This window comes from Accipiter gentilis, chromosome 30 (genome assembly GCF_929443795.1).
Source record: "Accipiter gentilis chromosome 30, bAccGen1.1, whole genome shotgun sequence".
NCBI lineage: Eukaryota > Metazoa > Chordata > Aves > Accipitriformes > Accipitridae > Astur > Astur gentilis.
Window position 1 is genome coordinate 9,205,161 of NC_064909.1, and position 27,168 is coordinate 9,232,328.

A 27,168-nucleotide genomic window follows, 5' to 3' on the forward strand; every position below is an offset into this window, starting at 1 on the left:
TCCCCAGAGATACAAGAACTTTGCACAATCAAATCCATTCTATCAAAAATAACTCTAGAATATCAAACATGGAGGAAAAAAAATGCTGTCTTTTTCTTCTTTTAAACATCATAATACATGTGCCTTCTTTCTGTGTATATATACACATATGCTATGTACATATGTATGTATGTATATATATAAATTATTTATTCTTAAGTTAACTGAGTAGGATGAGTTCGCACTTCTAAAAGTAAACTCTTCCTTTCCCTCCACTTGATGCCAACATCTGCGCTCCAGGGAAGCAGTTCTCGAGTGCCCCTGCCAAACCATGGTGGCATAGCTCATGGAGCAAACCGAAGTCAAGACCACTGACACCAAAAATCAGAGGAAGAGTGCAAAGGCAGCGCTGTAACTCTAAACTGGATCCAGGAACAAGCAAGCACCACACTGTTGTAGTTTCTCGGTCAGCCACCAGTGGGAGGCAAGGGCTTACCGTGCACTGAAGTGGTACCTGCACCCTAACTTTCCGTAGGGTAGCTACACATACAGCCCATGCAAGGAAGGTGGGGGCAGCAGACATTTTCAGACATGTTGACCACCATCTCCATTTCAAGAAAATTCAGTTTCTTTCACAAATACAGAGAAGTTCAAAATTTCAAAGGTGATCGTGCTAGTAAAACTGACTGTAAGCTTAGCTGGCCGCAGTGTTGCTTAACAAGCCACTAGTTCTTTGACACAGTGCTTACTGCTATTCAAAAAGAGCAGAGGATAAAACACACAAGGAGAAGGAAACATCCTAATTTTCTTTCTGCTCATCTAAATCTGTCCCCATCAGGCTAATGGAAGTTTTACTATTTATTCACAGGAGGTTAATTTGCCCAAGGGGAAAAAGAATTACCCTCCTATTAAAAATTTCCAGCCTATTTAGAGTAAAATTTTGCTGGAATGACTTTGAAATATTAATGCTGGCTGTTATACATTTGTCCCCAAATACCCCCTTTTTTTTTTGATGACACTATAGTGGCAGTTTTGGCATCTCAAAACCAATCTTGTTAACATACTGTCTTACTCAACTAAACAAAAACGGCAACATCCTCAAACAAAAAGTGACAGTGTTGTTCCTATTTCATACAGAAAGGTTGTAAAATTACTTTACTTGTTTCACTAGACTATTTAAATATACAGGTATGTATTTTTTGCCCAGACTATACTTAGCCACTTTAAAAACAAGATAAATTCACACAGTTTTTAGAGACTTATCCTCTAGCAGGGGAGAATTTAGTGGACAGATACGTTTGAGGTTGGACTCAGCAAATCCCACTGATCTTCAACTGGAGTTTTAGACAGTCAAACAATTAACTCTCTCTGCACCCTTCATGGAAGGAAAATGGCATTCCCTGTGCTACTAAAATACAGCAGTAGCTTTTGAGAATGCATCAGTAGATAGGTGCTGAAATAAATGCAGTGTTAATAGCAAAGTATAAACGAGAAATCATATACCTTTTCCTTTTATTAGTGGAAAGTAACACATTAGCAGAATTTATTTGAAATCATTTATTTCTGATGCTTTGGACATCCACAGCCCCTACCCATCCCATGTGCAAATTATGTGATCTGACATCTGCAAAATAAGGACCATAACAGGAACATGTAGCCACCAACTGTGTTGTAAGTGAGGAGCTCAGCTCATAACAAACATGTTACTTGGTCAAGGACAAATATTAATTTTTCTGAGTGACATTCCTTTAGCCAGGAAACTTCTTTTCTCTCCTCCACATCTATCCCTGATATATTTGCTATGTACCTTTCAGGTTCCCAACAGATCAGACAAAATTCTTATTAAATAGCCCTAGTTCAAGCTCAGATCAATATCTGAGAGCTTAATTCTGCAGGCAAAATAGTGTTATTTTAACATAAAATTTTATAGTGGAAGAATGTCTATCAACAATTAAGCTCTAAATAGCTGCAAACAAAACAAACCAATTTTGTTCCTCCCATCCTAAGAAATGACCACAGCTCAAAACTTCAGTGTGTTAAAAGCAATCAAGACCCTACAAAATCCAGAGGGGTAAACTCAAAGATTGGATTCCTGCAAACACATATTGTGAATAGTTCTAATGGTTTCCAAGAAGTTGTTCACAGGATAAAGGTGCTCAGACACACACACAATTATAGGGTTAGAAATGTAAGGTTCCGTAAAACCAAATCCAAACATAAGCATTTCCCTGAAATGTGATTGCATTCATGAGATTTAAAATTGCCAGAATGCTATTTTTACAACTTGCTGAAATTAAAGTTCATTTTAGAATTCAGAGCAGATATCTATCAGCATTTATCTTGCACAAATTCAGTTTCTTTCCACCACATTTTCATATGAATAGTTTGGAGCAGGTACAACTCCAAAATATCTCCATGTACATTCTTGATTTTATGAAGGTTATGTTCATTCAGTATTCATAGTACTAAATAACAATACTGAATAATACTAGCTATTCTTGTCTAGCTAGTATCATAAGCATAACTCAATGAACAATAAGCCAAAGGTCAGGATATTTCCCATTAAACAGGTGCCTTAATCAGGAAATATGTTTGGAAGCCTGTTTTGTACTACACTGCTACATTGTCTAATGCACCTTCTCATGAGGAAACCACATAATTTTCTCCAAATTTTATATAAATTTCCCATCTGCTACATGGGTGTTTTATTAGGATGATGGGACTCTTAGTAGTGGAAAAAGCTAGAAAAACAAAATTAACAATTTTTATAGCTAAAATATCCCAATCCCTACACAATCAAGAATGCTTGCCTTTATACTTCTCACTAACCTTCAGCCTGCTTAACACTCCACACGTAATCTCAGTATATGATTTCAGTATTGCTGTAAAATGACACATCAGAATCTAAGCTTCACATTTCTACCATAACAGGCACTGTGCTGCTAATTGAGTTTCATTATATATTTGGTTTTAATTTTCTGCTTAGCAGGGATTGACTTTTTTTTCCTCTAGATGTTATATTACCATACAGAAGCTTCTCTCTTTCTCTGTACAATGATATGCTCTTCCGTGTACAAAGTAGAATTTTTTTTTTTCCTTATTTTGATACAAATTCCACCCTTATCTAGAAAACCATGACCTAGTTTAATGGTGGCCACTGTATGGTTCTTAACTCCAAGTAGCAATCAAGGCACTTTGAGTGCAGATCCTGCATTGAAGTGACAACATGGCCAAAAGCTGGACAGCTTGGCAATATAAATCCCTTGTGATGTGACAAGGAAATGTGAGCCAGAGGTGCCCAAGGCCAGCATCATCCCAGTTGCTTTAGGATCTGACTGTATGTTCAGTTCACAGCGGAGTGTATGGTCTCAAGAGAGCTACTGTTCTCTCTCCCTTATGAGATGCTCCTGGACCTCCTCCCACTCACCCACCCACTAGTCCAATATATACAGCTCTCAGACATACAAAGATTTTGCTGCATACCAAATAGAGGCACAAAGGTTGTCTGCGCTCACTGTGGTGCATTAATTTTTAATATTTCAGGCTTTACACATTTTAAGGTTTACTTACAAGATAATATTTAAAGGATATTGACAGAATACTGCTTCCAAAATGACTGAATTTTTGCTAGTCACAATACTCCCATTTGTGATTTTAAAACTAACCAGTAAGAAAGTAATACCTATACTGCCACCAAAAATATTTTAAGCTGCGTAATAACATTTGACACAATTCCAGATGTTCTTATGATATCAGTATTCATGACACACAGCTACTTGGCATTGTGTGTATGAGAGACAGAATCTCTAATACTTACAGCCAATCATCATCATAGCAACAGCAAAGATCTTCTCCCCATCTGTAGTCGGAGCGATGTTCCCAAATCCAACACTGGTGAGGCTGGTCATTGTAAAATACAACGAGGAGATGTAGACCGAATCTTTGCTTGGTCCGCCTTCCCATTTTCCAAAGCCTGATGTGTTAAAGCGGTAAGGTGTTCCTATTGACATCCCCAGCTGATAGAGCCAGCTCTCAGTTCGGATCGTGTTTGTATCCTCATCGATAACTTCATAGTCTCCTATGCTGTACCAAATGCAGGCCAACCAGTGTGCTGCAAGACCAAACACACACACCAGCAGAACCAAGACTGCTGCTCCGTATTCAATGTAGTGGTCCAACTTCCGAGCTACGCGACCCAGCCGAAGTAGCCTGACCACTTTAAGTGAACTGAAGAGGCTACTGATGCCCTAGAAAGATAAAGCACAGTGACCATTAGAATTTAATATTAAAGCAACAATATTCATCACTGTGGTTTCCAAAGACACAAGGTGATCCATAACAAATAAATGGTCATCAGATAACACCTGAAAGAGAGATTGTGAAACACAAAAAGGTTAGTGACCCTTTTCAGGGATGGATATATGCACTCTTGTCTTCATCCACTAACATTTTGTAGGTTGCTCTCTGAACTCCGCTTTCAGATTATTTGAATAGGTCTCCAAATACATTTGTAAAGACTTCAAATGACAGGCTAGTTATTGCACATCGAGTTGTGCAAGTAGACCGTCCCTGAGCATCCTGATGCTACTTTAGGCTGACTGAAAATAAACGTGGAAGTCACTGACCATTAACCTATACAAATCTACTGTTGAGAGGAACATAACCAGACACCTATTGAATTCACTGCAGCATCTGGAGTCATGAACCTCTTATGGCTATTCCTGACTTCCTTATGATCCTGGGCTACACGTGTCCTCTCATGTCTCAGATGTAACATGGTTTGCAGTATTGAGCTCAGACATAGCAGGAAGATAAATGAGGAAGGCCAAAAAATACTGGGAGTACCTGGCGATTTGTAATTTTTCAGTGTAACAGCACATTTCCTATGACTTTACTTTCATATAAGAATTCAAACACTGATAATCAGTCCTCTGACATTTCTGACATTTCTCACATGGACTACACAAAGCTTAACTATTTCAAATATCTCACTATCTAATCCCCACATCACATTCTTTTTATGACAGCTTTGTTATCCATGTAGTATTTCTGTGCCGATACTAATACAGCTCCCATAAAACAGAATTAAGCTAGCATGCAGGATTTTGTATTGTTAACTTTTCGATAGATTTGCAATTCCATGCAGAAGAAGTTAAATAAAAAAAATCCAAAGGCATTTGGGGCACGAGAGGATCTGAATAGCCTTTCATAAAAATACTTTTTCTTTTTTTTTCTACTCCCTCTTATCAATATTGTTTCATACATAGAAGTCTGATTAAAATTTAAGCAGACTGGTTTAATGAGTATTTCTGGAAATGCATAATTGCGTACTTCTGGTCACCAGCTTTTACTGGAAGTTTGTTTATTCCTGCATGAATACAACTGCTTCAGTATCTTAGGCTGGTTCAATGCACTAGAAGAGATGTTTTATTAAATAATTGCATAAAGCATATTGACTCATGTTGCCCAGGACTGCAGCAATGTATTTCGCCTTTATTTCATGAATTTGTCATGATTATATTGACTCATTTTCAGAGACAGATGTAATTTGTTACGTGGGAACACACTACCAATTTCTATGAAGTATTTGGACAAGATCTAACACAACCAGGGGGAGGGCAGTAAAAAGGAAGAACAAAAAGAAAAAAAAGCAGCCTTCCTTTAAATCAGAGATATTTGCAGGGACCTAGAAGAGACCAACTGATCTATTCTTTTCTTGATTATCTATGCCAAACTTTTCAAGTCTTCCTTCACAAAGTAAAAGTTAAGTTCCATTTCCCATTCATTCCATACCCTGCTTCATTTTGTAAACAATGGAGCAAAGCCTTGATGCCAATTCGGAGAATATGACAGAGAAGGCATAAGGCCTTCATTTCTAGGGGAGGGAAAAAGCAGGTACTTCTGAACACTCAGTATGGAGAAGAAAAGCAAAGGGAAAAGCACAAAAAAGTATAACACGATAAATGTATTTTAGAACTGGATATGCAAGTCCCTGATTGACAAGCACATATAGTCTCTACCTTTTAAATATCCGCATTCTGACATTACAACTTTCTGGCCTTTTTCCTCAGGACCAATGCCCATTTCTCCCTTTCCTCTTTACAAACTTCAACAGCAAAACAATAATGTTTTACATTTTGAGAGGTCTCCAGTAATAGCCTGCTTTTAGCTTCAGTCTAAAAGCCAAGCTTTTTAAACACAAAGTGCTTACAGGTCTCAGGCAAGGACAAGAAATTTTTCCATCCAAACATTCTAAAAACCAGTTTTATTTTTGCTCAAAAATAGCAGTGCAAAACTTGTTCTTAAAATTAAAACTCATCACTGGGATTTAAAAAAAAAAAAATTAAAAAATGCTGTTTGTCAGTGAGAGTCCTACCAAAGACAAAAATAATAATGATTCAGGAAGGACTTAAAAGTTTGGACTTTCGTTAATTCTTAATTGGAAAAAAAAAAAAAAAAAAAAAAAGTCAAGGATTAGAAATACTTAGGAAAAAAAAATCACAGGAGAGTTTAAGAAATTGGATATGAAAAATTGGAATACAAATTAAATATTTGCAATTAGATTTAAAACATTTACGGCAAATTGCTTTCAGAGTACTCTTATCCTAGTTTCCCTTGTGAAATTCACAGAATTAAATTTTGTAAAAATATTTTAAAAGTGATAGAACTGCATCATTTTGGAGAAAGTAATTCTACCAAATTCTGACCAGAGGTAGAGAGAATTAGGTTTTTTGTACAAAGAACTTGCTTATTTACAATAAAGATATACTTGATTTGGTTGCATTGAAAGGATGCATTTAATATTCAAATTAGTCACAATATTTCACCTGACTGCATTGCCAATAAGATTCTAAAAGTTCAGAAAAAGCTTAAAAAAAATAATTATTTTATTTCAGCATTAACAGTATTTTCTATTTGATTTCCTCAGAGGAAAAGATTTGTCTATTTTAAATGGATCAATATCAAGACAAAGAAACGCCCAGGGAAATAATTATTCATATAACTCTCTTAAAAATTTCTAAGTGACAGAATTTCAAATGGGTATAAACAATGGAAATTTAATAGACTGTTTCATGGATGATACAGTAGAAAAAAATCATATAATTTTCCAATACTTTAAACAGTACTTTTTGTCACTAAATTTAGCAAGTAATATTTTAATACTCACAGGAATAGATCTGCTGGATTCAAAACTGACATTTTTAGATTACCACTTTCCGAAATAGAACTGTACTTTCAGATAACTGTCCATTTTAATGCTCTTATCAGTGCAGATTATTTTTATGCTTTTATCATACAGATGGCTCCACGATGTCACGCAAAAGAGCCTGAACTCAATTTACTCCTCTTGATGCATGTCCCACTCTCTTACTTAGCTCTGCTACTCCTATAACCTTTGAGAGTCAGATTAAGAGACACTCAGAACTCCTTCTGCCCAAAGGAAACAGATGAACCTCAGTTCATAAACTGCTAGAAATTGCACTACAGGTCCCAAGCAGGCACCCCCAGATGCTCTGCTCTGAAGCATCACCATAAGGAACGTCTATGTGGCAGTCAGGGTGAGGACAAGACTAAGTAAAATCCCACAAAGTTCTACCTACACCTGATTTACTCAGACATGGTTCCAACTATTAGTACTCTATCCAACAGAAGCCTTCCCCTCGGGGTATGCAGAAGCTAAGAAATCTGTTATATGGCCAGGGTAGAAAAATAGTACGTTTTTTACTGTATTTTGTTACAGAGAGAACTTGGGTGCAGCACTTACTTAAATACACAGCACTTTGTCAAGTACAGCAGAAAATGCTGAATTTCACACAAACTTATATTTCAAATTGTTTGAAGTAACTGAATCACACTAAAAGATTCTACTACTGATACCTGCATACAGTTGTTGACAAATATTTAATAGGTTGGCAGGTTTACTTTCATTGCCAGTGATGGCTGCTGCATAAAAATGGAAGAATCTGTAGCGAGTCCCCTCCAAACCAAAGGGCAAGCTCAAGGCACTGAGAGCCAGAAGAGATAACTCTGTATTCACTGATTGAGCAAATCTGAATGCCAAATGCCCTTAAAATAATAAATATAACCACTCCCCCTTCTTCTCCTCCTATGCAATCTCTGCAGAGTGAAACTGCACCTCAAACACAACAGAAAAACAGACTAGACTCAGTCCTAGAGGAAAGCAGGACTCACGTTCTACATTCAAGGAGAACGCTTTGTAAGTTTGTTCATGAAATACTGCCAGAAGTAAATTCCCATGTATAATTAATTTGTCATTAATTAAACCTACTCACTAGATACTGTGCACATTTACACAGATTTTCTTTTTTATCTCCTTGTTTTCTGCAAGGTATGATCTACCGTCAATGTACCCCTTGTCTCACACTGGTATCTCAGCCATGTAAGTAGTCTTCTTTCCAAACTTAAGATCCAGGATATCCATGTTTTGGCTCTAGCTTTGCATCAGATAATGTAAGATTTGTGCCATTACTTCCATATCCATAAAAAGAGATACAGAAGAGACTGTGATAAAGTACTTTCTGAAGTGTTTTGAAAACATAAGTGCTGTAAGCAGAGTAATTATTAGCTACTCGTGTCATTATGGTCCTCAAGAACAGTAACAGTGGACACTACAGTGCTAGATGCCGTACAAATAAAAAACAGTTGCTGCTGTTCATTTCCCATGCAAAATTAAATTCAACTCAATTCATCAAATAATAAAATTCTAACTAGAAAAAACAAAATACAATTTTTTTGAAGAACAGCAATAAAATTTAACTACTAAAAAAGAAGTGAGAAATAATCCATTTTCCCTTCCAAACAAGATGTAGGATGAACAACTTTAGAAAAGAACTAAAATGCAACTTTCATCCCACCTCCTACAGCTGTAGTAGCACTACACTTTAGTAATAGATTCAATCCGCATGACAGTATTCACTTTTTAGGCCATTATTTACTTTCCACGTGTATAGAAAGAAAATGCACTTAACCCAAGCATTAAGATATTTTCTAGGCTCAGAGGAAGTATAATTCACTCCCTACTTACTATCTATTTTAAAAAAGAGAAATATTCAGTATTGGCACAAATCTGTTCTAAGTTTTCCAGCACTTTCCTCTCATATGTAACTGCTGAAGTTCAGGCCTCATCTCAATTAAAGGAAGATGCAGGAGACTAAAAGGTAACCATTAAAAGAATGAGAATAAAACAGAACAAAAAAATAAATTATTTATCCAAAAAAAGGAGGCAATGAACCAAATTTACCACTACCATAACTGAGGCAACAACCATGGAAAGCAGTGACTTCTGCCTTGACATTTGGTTCTGAACTCAGCTGTGCTGCTCTGCCTATCTGCAGTAGCATGGCCGCCCTGTCAGGTCATTATTAGGACTTTCTCATTTCTGTTATTTGCTGCTTCTGATTTTCTTAATTAGGTCTGAGAACATGACCTTTCCTACAGATTGCCATATTTAGCAACCAAGAGATGAGATAACATTATGCGCACAGGTCAAAATCAATATTTAAACCCTCTGGTTACTGTTGTGGTTTTCAGCACTGAAGCAAGCAGATCTCTAGACTCAAAAAGCTTATTTTAGTCAGACATCTGTGAGCTTTGTTAGAATCGAGGGAGAAACAGCAATAATTCATCTATAAGAGCACAGGGTGCGAGAAGAGATAGAAAGGCTGATTTTTTCATTTATAAAACTATATCCATGCTTGCTCTACACACATGCATGCACACTCAGAAAACCAACAAATCCAGGAAATAAACTCTTTTTTTCATTTTGAGAGGAAGAACAAGGATAAAGATAAGTAATCTAAAAAAATCCCACTTTCCACAGTATCAAATAAAAAAATTACCCCTGACAGACAGCAATCTGCTTCCCAATGCTTGTGATTCAAAGAAGTGATCAGTTCCAGAAGCTTTTTACTTATCTTGAAGAGGCAAAACACCCAAATAAGATTTAGTATTAGTGGCATCTAATACCACTCCATCTTTCCAATTCTAATCCAATCCCTAATATGAAATAGACTATAAAGGAACCATTTAGTTACTCAAATAAATACCCTTTGCTGTCTCAACTGACTTTCTGCCTCAGATCGATACAAGTATGCTGAATGGGGGAAAAAGAACAGAGTACTGATCCCCATCTCTGAAACATGCTTCCCTTTATATGCAGTGTAAGTATCACTAACAGCAGCTTTTTGAAATAATTCAGAATCTAATGTATTCAATTTGGTCTTCTTCTTGGACAAAGGCTATCACCATATATTATCAGTGAAAATGTAATTCAGTGTTTTAATTCTTATAGCCTCATACAGATTGAATAGCTTATGTAGACTACTATTCTCTTTTTAACAGTATGATAAATTATGTCAGGCTTTTCAAAGCTATGAAGAAGTAGCCCTGAAACCCAGTAACATCCCTACTTATCTGTGACTTAGCAAAAAAACTAATCTGAACATTAGTAGTGCAGAAGAGGAGTTAACTGGCATCTTAAAAGTCACAACAGAACCTACAGAGTAGGTGTTGGGCAGGGACACAGCAACGCATCCTGCTCTGGTATTCTCTTTTGGGAGGGGCTATCCATCAGCAGACAGCATAGATGTCTCTGAGCCACCAAGGTGTATGAACCTGGGGAAGACCAGGGAAGCAAGCAGAATTTAAATGAACTAAACACCTTAAGCAGGCTTACAGCAGAGGAGAGAATTTAAACCTCAATGGGTTAAAAGACATAAGAACTCTGCAGTGCCTATATACACCACCAACACAATTTGGAAAACAGAGGATTTAGGGGGAAAAGGCAGCCTGCCCCTTCAGAGGGTAGCATAAGAGAGGCACTTCTTAGTACCATGGAGGCTGGGTTTTTAAGGAGGGAAGTTAGAGAAACTCATATTTGATTGAAAAAAAAAATAGGAGGGGAAAAAAAGGTAGACAAAGAAGAGAGACACCCTGAATCAAATCCTCAAGAGCCTGTGAACAGTAAGTGCTTCTTTGCCTACCTGGTTTATACCCGGCCAGTCTGCTTTACCCCAGAATCTGCTTCACCCCATTTGCATTTCCGCAAACACTCCTTCCACCTACCTGCCTGTTAAGGAGTAACTCCTGCCTGGCACAGCCCCTTGGGGCCATGCTGCAGTACTGAGGCACCTACAAAAGTCAGTCAAGCAGCCCTCTTCCTCCATGACCACCTTTCCTTTCTTCTGCACTCCCCTTCTTCCACAGGTCAAGGCTCCCAAGCTCCTTCTGAAGGTCCCAACACCACCGAGGAGCCCCAAAAACAAACCCCCAGCCTTGCTGCAAGGGCCTCTGGCAGGTTACAGCCCAGAGCACACCTCCCTTGGGCTTTGCCCTATTTCCCAGGGGTCTCTCACAAGGGGACACCCAACCAAGTAAACCTCCACCACCACCAGCACACCCCTCAACCCAAGGCCCATGCTCTAGCCCTCCTCCCACTGCCCCACCTGGCTACAGTAACCCAATTGCTTGTTTTTTCCCCAGGAGCACCAGTAAGGAGTCACCCAGTCCAGGGGTCTCACTAATCCCTTCTCATCTACTTTAATTATGTCCAATTTGTTAACATTTCCTCTATGCCTGGATCATAATCTGTGGTACTTAGCTACTTTGAAAAGAAAGTAGGTTATGACTATTTTAATTTTAATTAGTCACAGAAAAATATTCATTCATTACCAGATTTATCAATAGACTCACATGCAAAACACAGTATTGCCTAATCGGACAGATCCAAATAAGAGCGGTGAACGACACACTGTTTCAAACAGATTTCATATTATACAGCTGTTTATAGTTTAAAAGACTTTTTGCAAAATTCATCTAACCCAAAATCTTTCTTTATAGGCCCCTGTTTCTTCCACAAAACTATAAATATGATAATTTATTCCCTTGCCCCTTATTGCAAGCAAATGGTAAAACAAGTCTAGGGAAGTTGCGTGCTTTCCAGTTTAGCTACTTCAGTAATTCCTAGATAGCTAATTTGTATTAGCATGAGAGATTATTCCACTAATAAGGTTTAAATTAATCTATTGCAAAAGTACTGCCTCAGAGGGTTGCCAATAATCTGACCAGCAACACATTCATTTTTTCCTCTCTTAACTCACTGTTTACTTTCCAGCTACACCATGCTCACTTAGTACTAAATAGCTTAATTTACTTCTACCACTTCTGTATTATGTTTTTTCTGGGACTTTTATCATCATAAATTTTGTCCTTCCAAAGCTGTGTATCTTCTTTGCCTACATGCTAGCTTCTCTCTCACTTATCCACTTAAGCAAACACTAGATCATTTATATTGAATATGTCTTTCCTGATGATCTTTTACTATGCATTTATTTCTCTTCTACCTCAACTAATAAGAGTGATATATGGTTCTCAATTTGGCATCAGCCCACAATTGATCACAGTGTTCCATTCAAATACAGATTGCAATTACTACTACAAACTCCCTATTTCAAAGATTTCTATGGTGGTGACATGACTAGATTCCACTCCTACCATGAGATTTCACAACAACAATGTCGCATGTAATAAGTCAAATTTTTTCCAATATAAATTATATCTTATGGTATTATGGCTGAAAACCACAGTATAAAATTGCTCAAGCTGACACTGCAAAAATATGCTTCGACTTGCCTTTGGAATTCAAAGTCTTACATTGCATTGTCCTTGGCAAAAATTGTGGAATTTTCTTTAAGCCTGTTTTTTATTAAAACTACTGATTGATGTCTGAACACAAAAAAGATAACATTATTCCCCAAAGTAGGTGGTATTTCCTTAAGTGAGGAATAATACTAATTACTGTAAAGGATTACTGACAAATGTTATTGCGATCATTCAACAAAAGAGATTAATACCACATGTTTTAAGGGCTGTGTAAATTTTAGACCAATATTTTCTTTTCTGACTCAAACTATACTACAGCATGATATATTGTCTTAACAGTAGGAAGTTTAAGCCTAGCATTAAGTTGATTCATCAATCAGTGGAATATTTTCTTTTCTTGAAGTTCTGTGGCAGGTTAAGAAAGTAATTTGTATCTAACTGTATAATTAGCTTCCCATATAGAAAAGCCAGGAGAAACATTTATAACTTTTCTTTCATTTGGGTAACAATGGAAATTTCTCTACAGCTATTCATTCCTTCATTTGTTGAATTCTGTTCATGTCTGAATGCGAGATACTGTACTGTCTCTTTGAGCACAGCACTTGAGATCAGAAGCTTCATACATTCTCATATTTAATTCTATGGATTTGAACAAAGACATTAATGTTTTTTCCTTCCTCTTCCATCTGTAGAATGTGGCTATTCATACTTAAGTGCCTCTTGTATTAATTGTAGTTATTAATAGTTGTATTGATTAATAGTTAATGAATTCAAGTTATTTTTCTGGACAAAAATATTCTCAACCACGCAGAGAGGAAACTGGAATTTCAATTATATTTAAAAATGTGAATTGAAAATACACCAATGTTCCAAACTGCAACAAACCCAAAGAATGTTGAAATTGCCTGAAAAACACAAAAGTCACACTGAATTTTGTTTCAAGAAAATATTTTCCATTATACCTTATAATGGAATAATGAAGTAAATTGCAAAACAAAAAGTTACTTCAAAATAGAAAAAAATCCAGTATCAGATTTTTTTAAAATTAGTATCTGCTTGTCAAAAATAATTACCAACTCTAGTTTCATATATTATGATTAATCATATATTGGTGGATCACTTTAAAGATGACAAAACCAGTTTCACTATTAATCTACCCAGAGCTAAATGATGGGACAGTCTCAAAATTACCCAGAGCCAAAAGAGCCTCAACACCCTATATACACAGCTTTTTACTTCTTCAGCTCCAGGTCCTATGTCCCTTGCAAATCAATTCATCTCCATCACAGTAATTATGGTATTCTTAAAAACAAGCTGACTTGTCAAGTTAGTTCCTCCATGACATCCTCAGTGTCTTCAGTGAAGTTTCTTTTAACAGAGAATGACAGCAGGCAGAAAAAACAGTGAGCTTCCACCTGTCCCAGTACCCCATCACTACAGGGACTGCAACAAAGCCAGGGTCCTATTTCTTCGTGTTTAAAATCATATATGGAAAACATAAAAACAGGAAAATAGCAATTCATATTCTTCATCTCATTTTATCACCACCTTTGACAATAGGTATCATTTACTCTCTGGCGATTCTTTTAAGAGTATTCACATAGGACTAAAAAAAAAATCTCTGCAGCAGCCATGGCTGCCTACTAACTCCAGTCTCATGGCTCCAAGGGAATTCCCTTTAGCAAAATCAAAGTGACACACAGATAGCAATCCAGTTTGGCTACTTGTAAGGGGAACAGCGCAGCCTCGCAGCTGACTATCAACTGTGAAGTAGTATGATGTGTAATCCAGAGTGAGCGACAGGTAAAATTTAAACCAGCAAGTTCAAAAGAAAGGGAGCTGACCCACAAGGGAATACTCTACACAACAGAGAAGATATAACACAAAGCCTTTCTACTTTCAAGACTCCTTCAATGTGGCTCCCCCCTCACCCCCCTTCTTTAATAAAGGTTATCTTTCTCTCTACAGGCAGTTCATGAAACAGCGATCAGCATATACTGTCATAAATCCCCACCTGATGTGCACTACGTTATTCTGCTGACATTGCTGGCAAAGCCCCTCAGGTCCTGTAAACCAGTCTATGAGCCCTTAATAGAAGTACAGCAATTTACACCAGTGGAAACTCTGCTCTAATGACTCTACAATGATTTATACTAGCTAAATGTCAGAACCCACTAGGGGAAACAGGGACAAACAGTCTTGAAAGAATAGCATCAAGAAAAATGTTTTTTTCCTCGGGCACGATAGCTAGAATAACTAAAACAAACACTATTACACTGATTAAAGAGACTGTTGAAGAGCCATAGGAAAACTGAAGTACCAATCAGCTTCTCATTGTTACAAAGCAACACTGAGACAGAGAACTGGGAGAAATTCAAACTCACACAACAAGAACTTCCCTGCAGAATTGCTACCATGAGTCTGAGAGTGCCTGTGCTCAGCTCAAGGGCTGTCACAGCCAGCGGTATAGACATTTTCCTCAGGGATGTTCTGTAGGTCACATCACCAGTCTACAGTTATGAAACGTTCCTCCAGCAAAATCATCAGCCGATTAATACCATCTGCAGTGGGTGAGAAAAGCTTCCTTCCTTTTTTTTTTTTTTGGTCTCTTGCCTTTTTTTTTTTTTTTTTAATTTATTTTTTTCCTCTTTCAGTCTAAATGTCCAAAACTGACATATAGCCTCTCCTTCTGCTGCTTTATCAGTGCCACGGCAAAGTAGTATGTGAAAACCCTGCAGAGTAATCTGCAGTCTGGGTCCTTCTTATGACAAACAGGACAGGTCTCACAAGGCTTTTTTACTTGATCTCATTTGTGTTATTTCAGTCTGTAGCTTTATATAAAATGAAAACCTCTCTAAGGAATTAAATATCAAATAATGTCTTGTTTTTTCCACTACATTCAGTAGTTTGCCTACTTGTCTTCAAGTCATTGAGGAAAATACTTTAAATACTTTAAATTTGATAAAACCCTGTGTAATGTATTTTTACAAGAGTAATGTGGTTTTATGCTTTTACCCAGATATTTCACTTGGCATAATTTTCTTTTAATAGCTAGGTTGTCCTTTATAACATGGGCATATTTTAAAGGAACGCATAAAAATTAAATTTTACAGGCTAAAAATTAAATACTAAGCACTAATGAGATGTGTATGTATATTAAAGGTTTAGTATGTGCCACAGATAAATACAGACACATAATTAGTTGTTGGTACAGATTTTGTAACATGTAATTAGAAAGTGGACTGCTGGAATCCTCTTTAAGATTTTGTAAACAATTCATTAACTCTCTGAACTATTTAGGCATGGAACCTTAATATATTAGTTCAGGAATGTTTTCTTGGCAGCCTGATCCAGTAGGAGAATAAGCAGTTAAAACAGGGTAGTATTGTGCATTTAAGTGTCCGAATGTTAGTTCTTTTGCTGGCTTGTGACCTGTTCCCAAAGAAATAAGCAAGAATTAAGGAGTCTAGATTTCCAGATTTCTCTCTATCCTTTTGACTAATTATGGAATTACCAAACAAGAATCAAAACAGCATCTTTAATTGCTTCACCTTCCTCTAAAACAACTGTTGCCAAACAATGCTGCATGGATCACCAGATACCCACACAGTACTTTCTGGCAGTCTAAGAAGATTTAGTGAGTCACTGTCTGCCTCTTTGCCACCTGCTACATTGTATTAGAAGCAGCTGAGAAAAGTGTATTATACTTCCCAATTGTTCACGTGAAGAATTGCCATTAGTGGACATAACCCGTTCAGTCAACAGTGAAAGCAAGAGAACCCTGCCCCAAGAAACTACCCTGACACACCAGTTCAAGCTATTCATGGTAAATCAGATGAAGCAGTTTTCCTCAGTGCTGTACAGAGGTTCTGCTGTCTGCTTCTGCCTGTCCTCCTGAACTCTGAGGATGTAGAATGAAGGAAAATAAATACGGATTTCTGACACCAAAAACCTCAGCCTCTCTCCTAGTGCAGTTAAAGATGGACCTTTCTAGCTAGGACTCATAAGCAAACTTCTATGTGCAGCGAGGACTAGAGACGTATGTACACTAGTTCAATATATTTAAAAGCAAACATTTTTTTCTTCTCTCCGCCACCTCCCCCCAACCATTAAGTAATAATTAATGGGTGGAAGTGGAACTAGTATACTGACCTCATCGACATTCTCAAATGCATTGATGACATCATACGGCAAGCATGAGAGCAGATCGATCACAAACCAGGTCTTCAAGTAATTCATGCGAATCAGCTTTGGGTCAGAGATCACCTCTCCTGCTGGCCCCACAAAGGTGGTATGGAAATTAAGCACAATGTCTACCAAGAAAATGACATCCACAATGCTGTCAACTACTAGCCATGCTACATTGTTCTGTTTGGTTTTAAAGGAGACATTGTAAGGGACCAAAATAGCAGTGTAGAAGGTTAAAATCAAGATGATCCAGTCCCAGGTAGTCTTGAAAACACAATAATGCAAAATTATATGCGGCGGAGTCTTTGGTGCCTCTTGTTTGTACTGCGGGAGGATTTCAGAGCCCAGCTGCAATACCTGTAGTCACAGAGATTTCAGGAGAAAAAGAAAACATGCTTAATTTTTTAATGTTATTTTTCACATCGTAGATTCTCAAGGTCAGTACAACAGTTGATAAAAATACATGTCCATTAACTCATTTTATCATCACCAAATGGTAAGCAAGTCAGGATAAGTATTCTGTTAAACAAACCAGCATCAACCTTAGAACAGCTGTTGTTTCTTTTAATGCCATTAATTATTTTTTGACACTAAGCCTAATGTGCTGGGTCTCCAAGACATATAGAGAAGAGACAGCTCCTTCAGCAGTCTAAACAGATAAGACAGATAAACGATGGGAAGAAAGGCAGTTACAAAGAGAAATCAATGGCAAAACCCGGAAAAAATACCGCAACTTCTGAGTTCCAGTCCAGCACTGGGACCACTGGACCACATTGTTTTTCAACATTGTCTATTTTCTTCACTATACTGTATCTGAAATAGCCTTATACTACAATCTATCACGAATGCATAGGCTTTTATTCCTCTTCTCTGGACCATGCAGGACCAAAGCCCATGTATAACTATCATTAGCCTCAATAAACTCATTTTGAACTTTAACTTTTGACTGAGAGGAGATCAGCGTCTTCACTATCTGATGGTATACAGTCAAGTTACAATGCAGTTAGGTATGAATTTAAAAAAAAGTGCTACAGGAAAAGATGATCTGTCAGCATGTGTTTTAAACCCTGGACCTCAAGCTGAGCACATGCTCCAAGTGTTTTGTATAACTGCAATCTCAATCAATGCTGCCCATTTTAGGTCTACCGTCTCTCCAGTTCTGCAAACTAGTGCAAAAACAGTATGAGCATGTATTTAATTCTTGGAAACTAAAGTTTCTTTTACATATCTATGAACAAGAATGTGTTTGTTTATATCTATGGATATACACAAGGGTGAAATCAACATGAAGGACCTTTCTCCAAATAAAGACAAGTTAAATTTTAAAATGAAATTTACCCTGGGTGAGTTATGGGAGCAAACTGAAAGGAAGATGAAGGTTTGCTTGAGTGAGATGTGTTTGCTAATGCGAAAAGCATAGAACCTGTGAGAACTATTTAGGAGCATGGTTCCTTTTCCACATTTATTTGCACATAGTTCAGAGCAATAGGGAGCAGAGAAGGAAATTAAATGGCCATCTTCCCATGGAAAAGATCAGACAACATAGCTTTAGTAAGAGGATGTCTTCCTTTCATGCTCCTTATCTCAGCTTTTTTAACATCAATTATTTAGACACGGATTTTTATCTGCAGGCTTTTCTGAATGCTTTTTATTATTCTTTTTTTGTTAACTGGTAGGCTTTTTTCCAACAGATTAAGCCAAAGGAGACAAAAGAAAACAATCAGCTACAAGAGTCCTACTTGGACAAAACAAGCCTCAGATCAAGTTCCCTGCTGCTTTGAACCTCACATAATCACTTACTCTTGTGCACAACAGGGGTCAGACATGGTCAGATCACAGTCCTTTGCACATGTGTAAATGACAGTGGGAGTTGCAAGCCTGCTGACTTTGAGCCCAGTATGTTCTCCAGAAGAGAAATAGCATGACTTGCTCAGGGAGACCTGCGTGTTACAAAGGCATCAACAATTTGAAAAAAAATAAGAGGACTTAGTATATTTGTTTCACTGAGTTTCTAGTATAACAGCAAAGAGGGAAAAGGAACATTTTCCCCTAAGTAGAACGCCTGCAGACCAAACTAGGACTCGGACATGTCTACTGCAGTATTAACTACTCTGCCACTCCTGACCCTGATTCATGCAGGTTCTCCATTCTACCAAAAAAAGATATTTTTTTTAAAGTTGCCTTATGGTGAGAGGAGCTGCAAGCAGCACAAGACAGAAGCAGTCTCTTCTCCACAGGAGGCACTGGCCAGCCAATGCAGTCCCCAGAAGTCACTGGTAGTGACTGGAAGGACGCATAGGTTGTGTACTGAGTTAGTAGGTGTACTCTGAGCATTGTTCCCTTCAGAGCTTGTTTGCAGTCCCAGTGACAAATATTAGGATGTCTTTTCTAGACAAAAGCTCTAGCCCAAAATCAATATTGCAAATACCTCCTGCTCTCCCTTTTGAACATCGCAGCTGTTCCTGAATCAGTTGGAAAGCACTGACCTGCTACTGACTTTTATGAGGATTTGCCTGAGCAGCGGCTCTAACATAAGATCTGAAGCCTGAAATGTGTTTCACTGGGCAAGAAGAGTCCTCTGCAATATTCACTCACTGGAATAACCCCTTAAATGCAGGGTGAAAATATAATTGCTTCTTTTGCAATCACATGTCTCCCAGAGCTTATTTTTTTAGCCTCTGTTATTACAGGAAAAGGTCAAACATTTCTGTGACCATTCTAATTGTCACAGGAACCTCAACCATGAAACACTGAAAAAAATAATTTTGTTAGTTCTTGTCAGATTGATTCTTATATATACATACAAAAGTTCTAGACTGAGAATTGTATAATGCACTCCATTTTGGCCACTGCTGGTCTCTTTGTACTTCAAGAACTTGTGGAAATTCTGCATCATCCAAACTAAAGTTACTGGAAAACGTACTAATATGTTGCCATATACCTCAATAACAGGAACAAAGGCAAGAACAATCTCTGTTTGGCAATAAAGGGGCCAAATTATGGTGCCTGTTATTTTGCTGTAAATCAAACAAAATTACAGTAAAGCCAGTGGAACTGCAGGGATGTAAAACTGAATGAATGCAGAGAAAAACAGACTTCTAGTTTCAACTCATTAAGAAAATAAACAACTTTAGTGCTTCAGTGTTTTTAAATGTCATCACCAAGTACAAAGCACTCTCCCCTAGCTTGTTTGAGGTTCAAGGGCTACAGCACAGGAAAACAAAAGGATTAATGTCTCCTTCCCTTTTTATTTAGAAAGTAAATGTATTCTAAACTATCTGAATGGCTAAGGACCTTACTGATAAGTCTTTTGAACTTCTGTTACCACCTTGGAGTCTCTGGTTAAGTTCTACCAACAGCTCTTTAAAGTGACCAGGGGCCATGGCTTTAGCTGGTCTCCAGTGGAAGGATGTGTGCCAGCAGTGTGGGTGTGAATCTCAAAAGGAGGGGCAGGGACAGGGCAGGAGATGGGTATCAAAGAATGATGTAAGGGAATCAATCACTCACAAGGTGGAGAAAGCCACCTGCAGCAAGCCTGAGGTGTCTCCAGTCTTTTATTTGGGTGGGCGTGAAAAGTTCTAGCCCTGGCTCCCTCTCACTACATCACTAACGGGCACCTTGTAAAACCATCTTCCCAGCATTGGTAGAGAGATGAACTGTCCTTTCACAGCCTGAGATAGAAGAAGGGCCGTGTCCCAGCTCACACTACCTCTCCCAGGAAAGGCAACTTTCTTTACAGATTGGCAAAGGTCTTGCAGCCCTCAGGACTGCCAGCCAAGAGCTTTCAAAGGCATCAAATTCTTCTTTTCATTGAAGGAAGAGGAAAAACACCTATAATGATGCTTAATTATCTCACAGAACAAGCATTTGCTTTTAGCATTAAGTAGAGTAAGAGGGCTCAGTGCTGTACAGAAATAATGGAAAGAGGTCCACAGAGCTCAAGGCTAAAGATCTAGGTTTTGTCAGGCTGCTGCACTGAAAGTTAGGAGAGCTCTTTTCTCCACTTTTCACACCAAGGGCCACACACGGTCCATTTCTTCATCATCCCTCCAGACACACACCCCACCCCTGGGTCATCTGGAAATTAAGAGCTATAAACCCCACTCTCTGCACCATACAGCAAAGCCAGATAGATACAAAGAGGAGTACCTTCTGCCCTATTCCAAGGTGCTCTAGCTGCACTCCAGCCTCTAGGGAGAGTAGTGCCAACCTGAGACACAATATTTGCTGAAGCAGTCAGGTGCGGTTACCCACCCACATGAGCTAACTAGATTCAAACTGCTTTTAAAGGTACTTCTCCTGGAGAGGAAAAAAAAACCCAAGAGATTAATATAAAAGTAATCATGAAGAAAATGTACACAACTATATAAACCGATATACTGAGCCTCCACCCGTGTGCACTGAACAAACCCTTCATTACTATCATTTTCTAAATAACCAAAACAGCTGTGGATTTTGAAGATTTTTCCCTATTATGCAGTTATACCATAGTAAAAGAAATATTTGTTTCAGAAAGTTATTAATGAAAGTGTTATTCCAATTACTTATGATTCACCAGCCACTACAGTTATATTATCTGCGTTTATTATTTGTGGTAATAATGCATGATGTTTTAATAGCTCTCTAAGCCAGAGAATATTATTTCAAGAGCAGAAATGACAAATTTCATCATGGGTTTCACAAGTCTGTGTTCATTTATTTTAACATAATAAAAGAATTTTATCCTAGATTTGTTAAAAAATAGTGAATATATCGCCAGTCAGGACTCATAAAAGTGCATCAACAAGTGGTTAAAATGATTTATTTATTTTTAAGACTGCATGACTGAGGGGGGGGGGACACCCAACACAGTCATTCATTTTCAGCTTAATCTCTCCCTTTTGTGTTTTCAACTGCACATATTTGCTTTCTCTCGCTCTCCCTTGCTTCTGTTTTCACAGGCATCCACGCAAATTGCTCCCAAGCCAAGAGCTAGGTGGCAAGCCTCAACTTGAAGCAGATTTTAATGGCAGTTATAAGTCCCTGGTAAACAAGGTTTGCAAAAAAAAAGGCAGAAGTTTCATTATTAAGCAGTGCTGCTAAGCACCATTATAAGAAATAAAAGCAGAAAAATTATAACTATCACATTTTTAAAATTATGACACAATCTTGTTTATGCAGAACTACCTGGTAAATATATAGAATACATCAGCTAACACCACAGGTGCAGAGGACACATGTACTATGCAGCGACCAGGAAGAATGGTTTCTACAATCAGCTTCTTGGTGATAAAGCCACAGAAATGTATCAATTACTTTACACTCTTATTGCAAAATGTACTCTGAGTTACCTAACTCCCTTGCATTAATTGCATAATTAATTTAAGCAGTTTTCATATGACTGCTATCAGAGAAGTCAGGCTAAAAAAAAAATCTACACATACTGGCAAAAGACAGAGGAGGTTTAACAGACACTGCTCGTATTAGTCATAGTCTGTGGATAAAAAAAAGTTGTTTGTCGCTAACACCTTTCTTAAACTAGTATATCATAAATAATAGAACAAACTGTAAGCTTTTGTGGCAGGCTCCTGTTTTGTATTTGTACAAGACCTTGCCCCACTCAGGTTCTAGGACACAACTAGCTCCTCAGGTATTCAAAAATATAAGTGATAAAGAACTAAGAGCAACACAAATAATATTCCAATAAATGAAAGGCCTTCTCAAGCAAACAAGATTGATGTGAAATGTCATAATAAGTAGGAAAAGAAAAAGGATTAATTTTAATTTGAACTTAAGATTTCAGATAGGCTACTGCAGAGATGAAGAAAAAAAATAAGGATTTGAAAATGCAACAGGAAACAGTTAAAGATCCTGTGTTCAGTATTATTGAGAGATCTTTCTAGAATAAGAAGCCTGGCACCCCATATGTCTTCAAAGGAAGAAAAGTGGGCTTGTCTGTATGATTATCTGCACTCTGCTTTTCTCTAGTGTAGTTCTATTGACTTAAGTGGAATGACAGCAGATATACAACAAGGTACCTAGCATCACAGTTGGGGCTAATCTTTTTAAAATAATGACTGCAATATTCAGTCAGCAATTAAAGAAACTAATTTCAGATATGTAAACTATACACTTGCCCTTTATTATTTCTAATGAATCAACTGGCTGTGCTAGTTAGAATACTTGCAAAGACTTGTTGAGCGCATCGGCTTGCAAGAAGTCTCAGTAATGTGTAGTCACTTAGGTCCAGATTGAGGTTCACTGAGCCAAAGAGAATAACCTTAGACCCTTTGTCTTGCGTTCTACTGCCTAGATTTTAGCATGAACTAAAATTCAAGGTAGACATCAAAAGAGAAGGAAGGATTATTTGATGCTAAGCCTTGAGTAGGATTAGGAGGGAGACGATTCCAAATTCCAGGACACTAAAGCAACCTCAGGGTGGACATGTGATAATCACATGGTATTCCTACAGCATAGTGTCCATGTGAATGTCTGCCCCTCCCCTGTGCTAGTATGATCTATGTTATTTCTGTACTTCCAGCAGAAATCAGTTTTCCATTCTTGAGTGCATCTGTGTTACATACTGAATAGGTAACGTTCCTGTCTGTGGGAATTTCATCATCACATGTGATAATAATACAGGCCTGGGCAGGAGTTGTTTATTTTGCCTAGAAACTAAGACGTATACAGGGCAAAATTAACAGAGTACTGACTATATGGAGACCCCATGGAACCTATCAATGGCTTACACCTCCAGCTACACAGCAAGATTAAGAATTCTTGACAAGAGTCACAGCTGCTGCCATGGCATTCAAAGCAATAGGTGACACAGAAGTGCCATGTTATATTGGCCATGCTATCATTAACACCATATCAATACTTTCCCTGGCCCAGGAGACAGCTACAGGAAACTTGGGACAGTCTCTCCCCCTCGTGGTGAAAGCCCTAAAACCCGAAGTACTTCAAGAAGCCGCCTCTGCCTGGAGCTTTTCTCAAAACTTTGAGACTCTACTTAAATCACAAGGTTTCATTTTGCTCATCTGTCTGCAGTGTGGCTTGTGGTATCTTACAGCTGTTCTGTCCATAAAACCAGTAGCTCAAACATACATTTTAACCAGTTTGTAAAGCAGGATCAGGATCCCACTGAAAAAGAACCAGACATAAATGAATGCAGAGAACAACCGTATCAAGGATTCTCCAGAGTTCCCTTCTGTACTAGCCTGAGTTTTTCTCACCTCAGTTTTACAAAAGCGAATAGTCCAAGTTCCTACTAACATTGAGATCCTCAGAAGAATGGAAACTAAGCAAGAAACTATTACTTCAGTAATAATGCCATTGTAAGACTTTGCTGAGATATGGAACAACACTGCAATTAGGTTACATGAAGTCTTTTGGAGACCTGTTTCCATTCCACTGTCACGGGACACATTTCACAGCACACATGCCATATTCCGAGCTCCCATGCCAGCACCAGGCTTCAAATTCCCAGGGCAAGGGGGACAGACAATGCTTGGCTCACACAGAGGCAACATACCCACAAAGGCTAAAAACATTTCTTTATGGTCTCTCAGGGAAAGCAAACGTTACCTCAGCAAGTCGCGAATGCTTGTGAACGTTCTCTCCTTTCTGCACACTTGGAGCAAGCTGCTGCAGCACGCCTCGGCTGCTTGTGAGGGCACGGGTCAAGCGAGCAAACTTTCCCCAACCTTGAGAAAACATGCAAGATTATACACATTACCAAAAAAAGCTGCAAATGTACCATACAAAGCCTCTCGTAACAAAAAAAAAAAAAAAAAAAAAAAAAAAAAGTGAAAACAGAGCAATCTGCTTTAATATTGACCACAAGGGAGTGTAATTTAACCAAGTGCAAGATAAAAGCAAGTCACAAAATAGGTGTCAGGGTGGTAAAGTAATAAAACCCATGACTGCAGTGACTTTGTATTCAATGGCTCTACAAGAGTGCTGTTACATGAACTGCATCTTTTGTAAGGATAAATGTCTACTTTACAATAACCTTCTATTAAATCCAAAGGCCAGATTTGGATGTCACAGCACTGCAGAAGGCACTCCAGACTAATCACAGTGTAAGACTAGAATCACACACAAGAAAAATTACAGTTGCCTGTAACAGAAGTGAATCTGGCCTCAGATGTATCAAGCATAGATCTGGCGTAAGCAGAGAAATATACATAAGATAATAAAAAGCAGAGCAGACAAAGCAAAACAAAACCATTAATTTTATTCTCTCTAAACAAAAGGGGGAAATATACAAATAGATTTTTTCAAACTCTAATAAAACATTTAGCAGCTTCCGGCAGAGAAGTCTTATGCTGAATTTTAATTCAGAATATTTTTTACAGTCATTTCAAATACACCTCAAAACAGAAGACTTCAAATGACCATCATAAGAGCTAGTTACAGCTATAACCTTTATGAGCAGTACTTCGCCATAACAGAAAGTCAGGCAGAGTACACATCCAGATATTTTCGATACTCTGAAATGAAAGTATCAGTGCATTTAGTCCCAGTCTTGAAAATGCTAGCACCACCTGGGAACTGTTGAGTAGTCTTACCTCCTACTCCAGCTGAGGATGCTCAGCACTTTGCAGATTCTGTTCTTAACAACAACCTGGTTCTGGAAAAAGTTTTCTCCACGTTATGGTTTTATCACCAAAAAAAAAGATACTATTTGCAGTGACTGGTTTTAAAGACCAATCTGAAGATTAGCCTGCAAGTGATCCATGACAAGTACAGGAATATGGGTGGTTAAAATATTGCCGAGTACTTTGAACACATCTTTGCTTAGCATCTCACTATGATGGAGTTTGCAGGAACATATTTGGTTATTTGAGAGGTGAGCACAAAAAAATAAACAAATTACATGGGTCCAGTATTGAACAAGATCTTTCAGGGCAGACCTGAAAAGAGAGTTTAGCATTTTTCCCTCTACAAATATGCAAAATGGTGCATTTATTAAAGGGGAGGACCAAATCCATCCAACCTCTCCAAAATCAAGAATAAAATTGAATATTTTCTTATACCTTAAAGCGAGTGTGTCAGTGATAAGTTAATAGCCCAGTTGAGTAGAATTAGCCAACACTTTTGGGCAGTATTCACCAACAAGCAGACTGAACGATTTCCATCCAGGAAGCCAGATCTTTCCTGATAAACCCATGTAAGATTAGCTACTAAACTAAAGGACTATTTCTCAGAGAAATACATCAATATGACAGAACCTCAAGTGAGGTCAGTTTGTATCTGTTATAAACCTGACCCAAAGCACTTGATTTCTCACAATACATTTCCATGGAAGGCGGTGGGTTTGGGGGGTTTGGGTTTTTTTTTTTAAAGATACATTTATAAAGAGTGTTCTTTCTCTACTGTACATGAAGAAATCCAACTACAATGGATAAACTAAGGCTTGAAGGCCCTACTACTTTGAGTAAAGCCAGTAGAGGTTATAAGAATGGATCAGGTGGGAGAAACCACTCCTAATGGCTAATCTTCAGCTGATATATATCAGACTAGCCTTTGTAAAGCCAACAGAGCTACAGCAACTTACACCAACCTAAAATTTTGCTTTCGCAGGACTTGCATGCCAGCACTACAATGTTTTCTTACTGTTTTACAGGACCGTGGCAGAAGGCTATCAGCATCGGTATACTTCCAGTGACATAAAGCCAGACCGAGGAGGCCCGAGGGGGATTTGTCCCGAGAGGCTGTGAACGACAGCCCCGTTCCCCAGCCCCGGCAGACGGGCGCCCCGGGAGCGGGCGGCGCGGAGCGGCGGGAGCAGCTGCCCGCGGTGCTGGCCATGGTGCTGAAGCGAAGGCTGCGCCACGCCGCGCCGGCTGCAGCCGCCCAGGGCTGGTTTGCAACCGGCAGCCCTGACGACAGACAGAAAGAAAGACCACAGAGCTCGAGCTTCACATGGGAACTCGAAATCTGCCTGCCTTACCGGACACATAATGTTTTTAACGCCAGCTAACACAGACAGCCCCTTTTACGAACTCAAAACAGACCAACGGGTGGGGCATTTTCCTGGAAGACTCAAAATTTGGTTCGAAACCTGGGGACAAACTTTCAGTGTGTATTTTCTTCCTGCCATCAAGTTTTCCAAGAACTAGGCTATTCAGATATAAACAGAGAGAGGAGTAAAGGAAGCACCTCACCTGAGCTTTCTTGCACAAAAGCACTGCCAGACATCTCTGTGGCATGATTTGTGGCTACAACTGCTGAGCACCTTCGAGTACCTCTCCCTCTTCCCAAGAGCCATCTCCTTTTGAAAGGTGCAGCTTAATCCATTCCTCTGTCCTCAGCATCCCCTACAAGCACCTCCCCTGCCTTACATGTTGAAAATCTCATTTGTGGGTGCCTAAATGGTACGTGAAAGAACTGTTC

General features: G+C 38.4%; 1 protein-coding gene across 3 annotated transcripts in view; it reads right to left on the bottom strand.

The window, feature by feature from the left end:
• Nucleotides 1-27,168, bottom strand: part of KCNH1 (potassium voltage-gated channel subfamily H member 1) — a 186,327-nt gene that overhangs the window by 128,689 nt on the left and 30,470 nt on the right. For all 3 annotated transcript variants that reach the window (XR_007510151.1, XR_007510152.1, XM_049833989.1), the window contains exons 5-7: nt 24,355-24,473; nt 16,753-17,145; nt 3,797-4,226 (exon numbers count right to left, since the gene is read on the bottom strand). Coding sequence is in view for 1 of the 3 variants with exons in the window: in XM_049833989.1 (XP_049689946.1) it covers nt 3,797-4,226; nt 16,753-17,145; nt 24,355-24,473 (942 nt within the window). In the remaining 2 variants the exon portion in view is untranslated. The remainder of the gene's footprint in view (nt 1-3,796; nt 4,227-16,752; nt 17,146-24,354; nt 24,474-27,168) is intronic.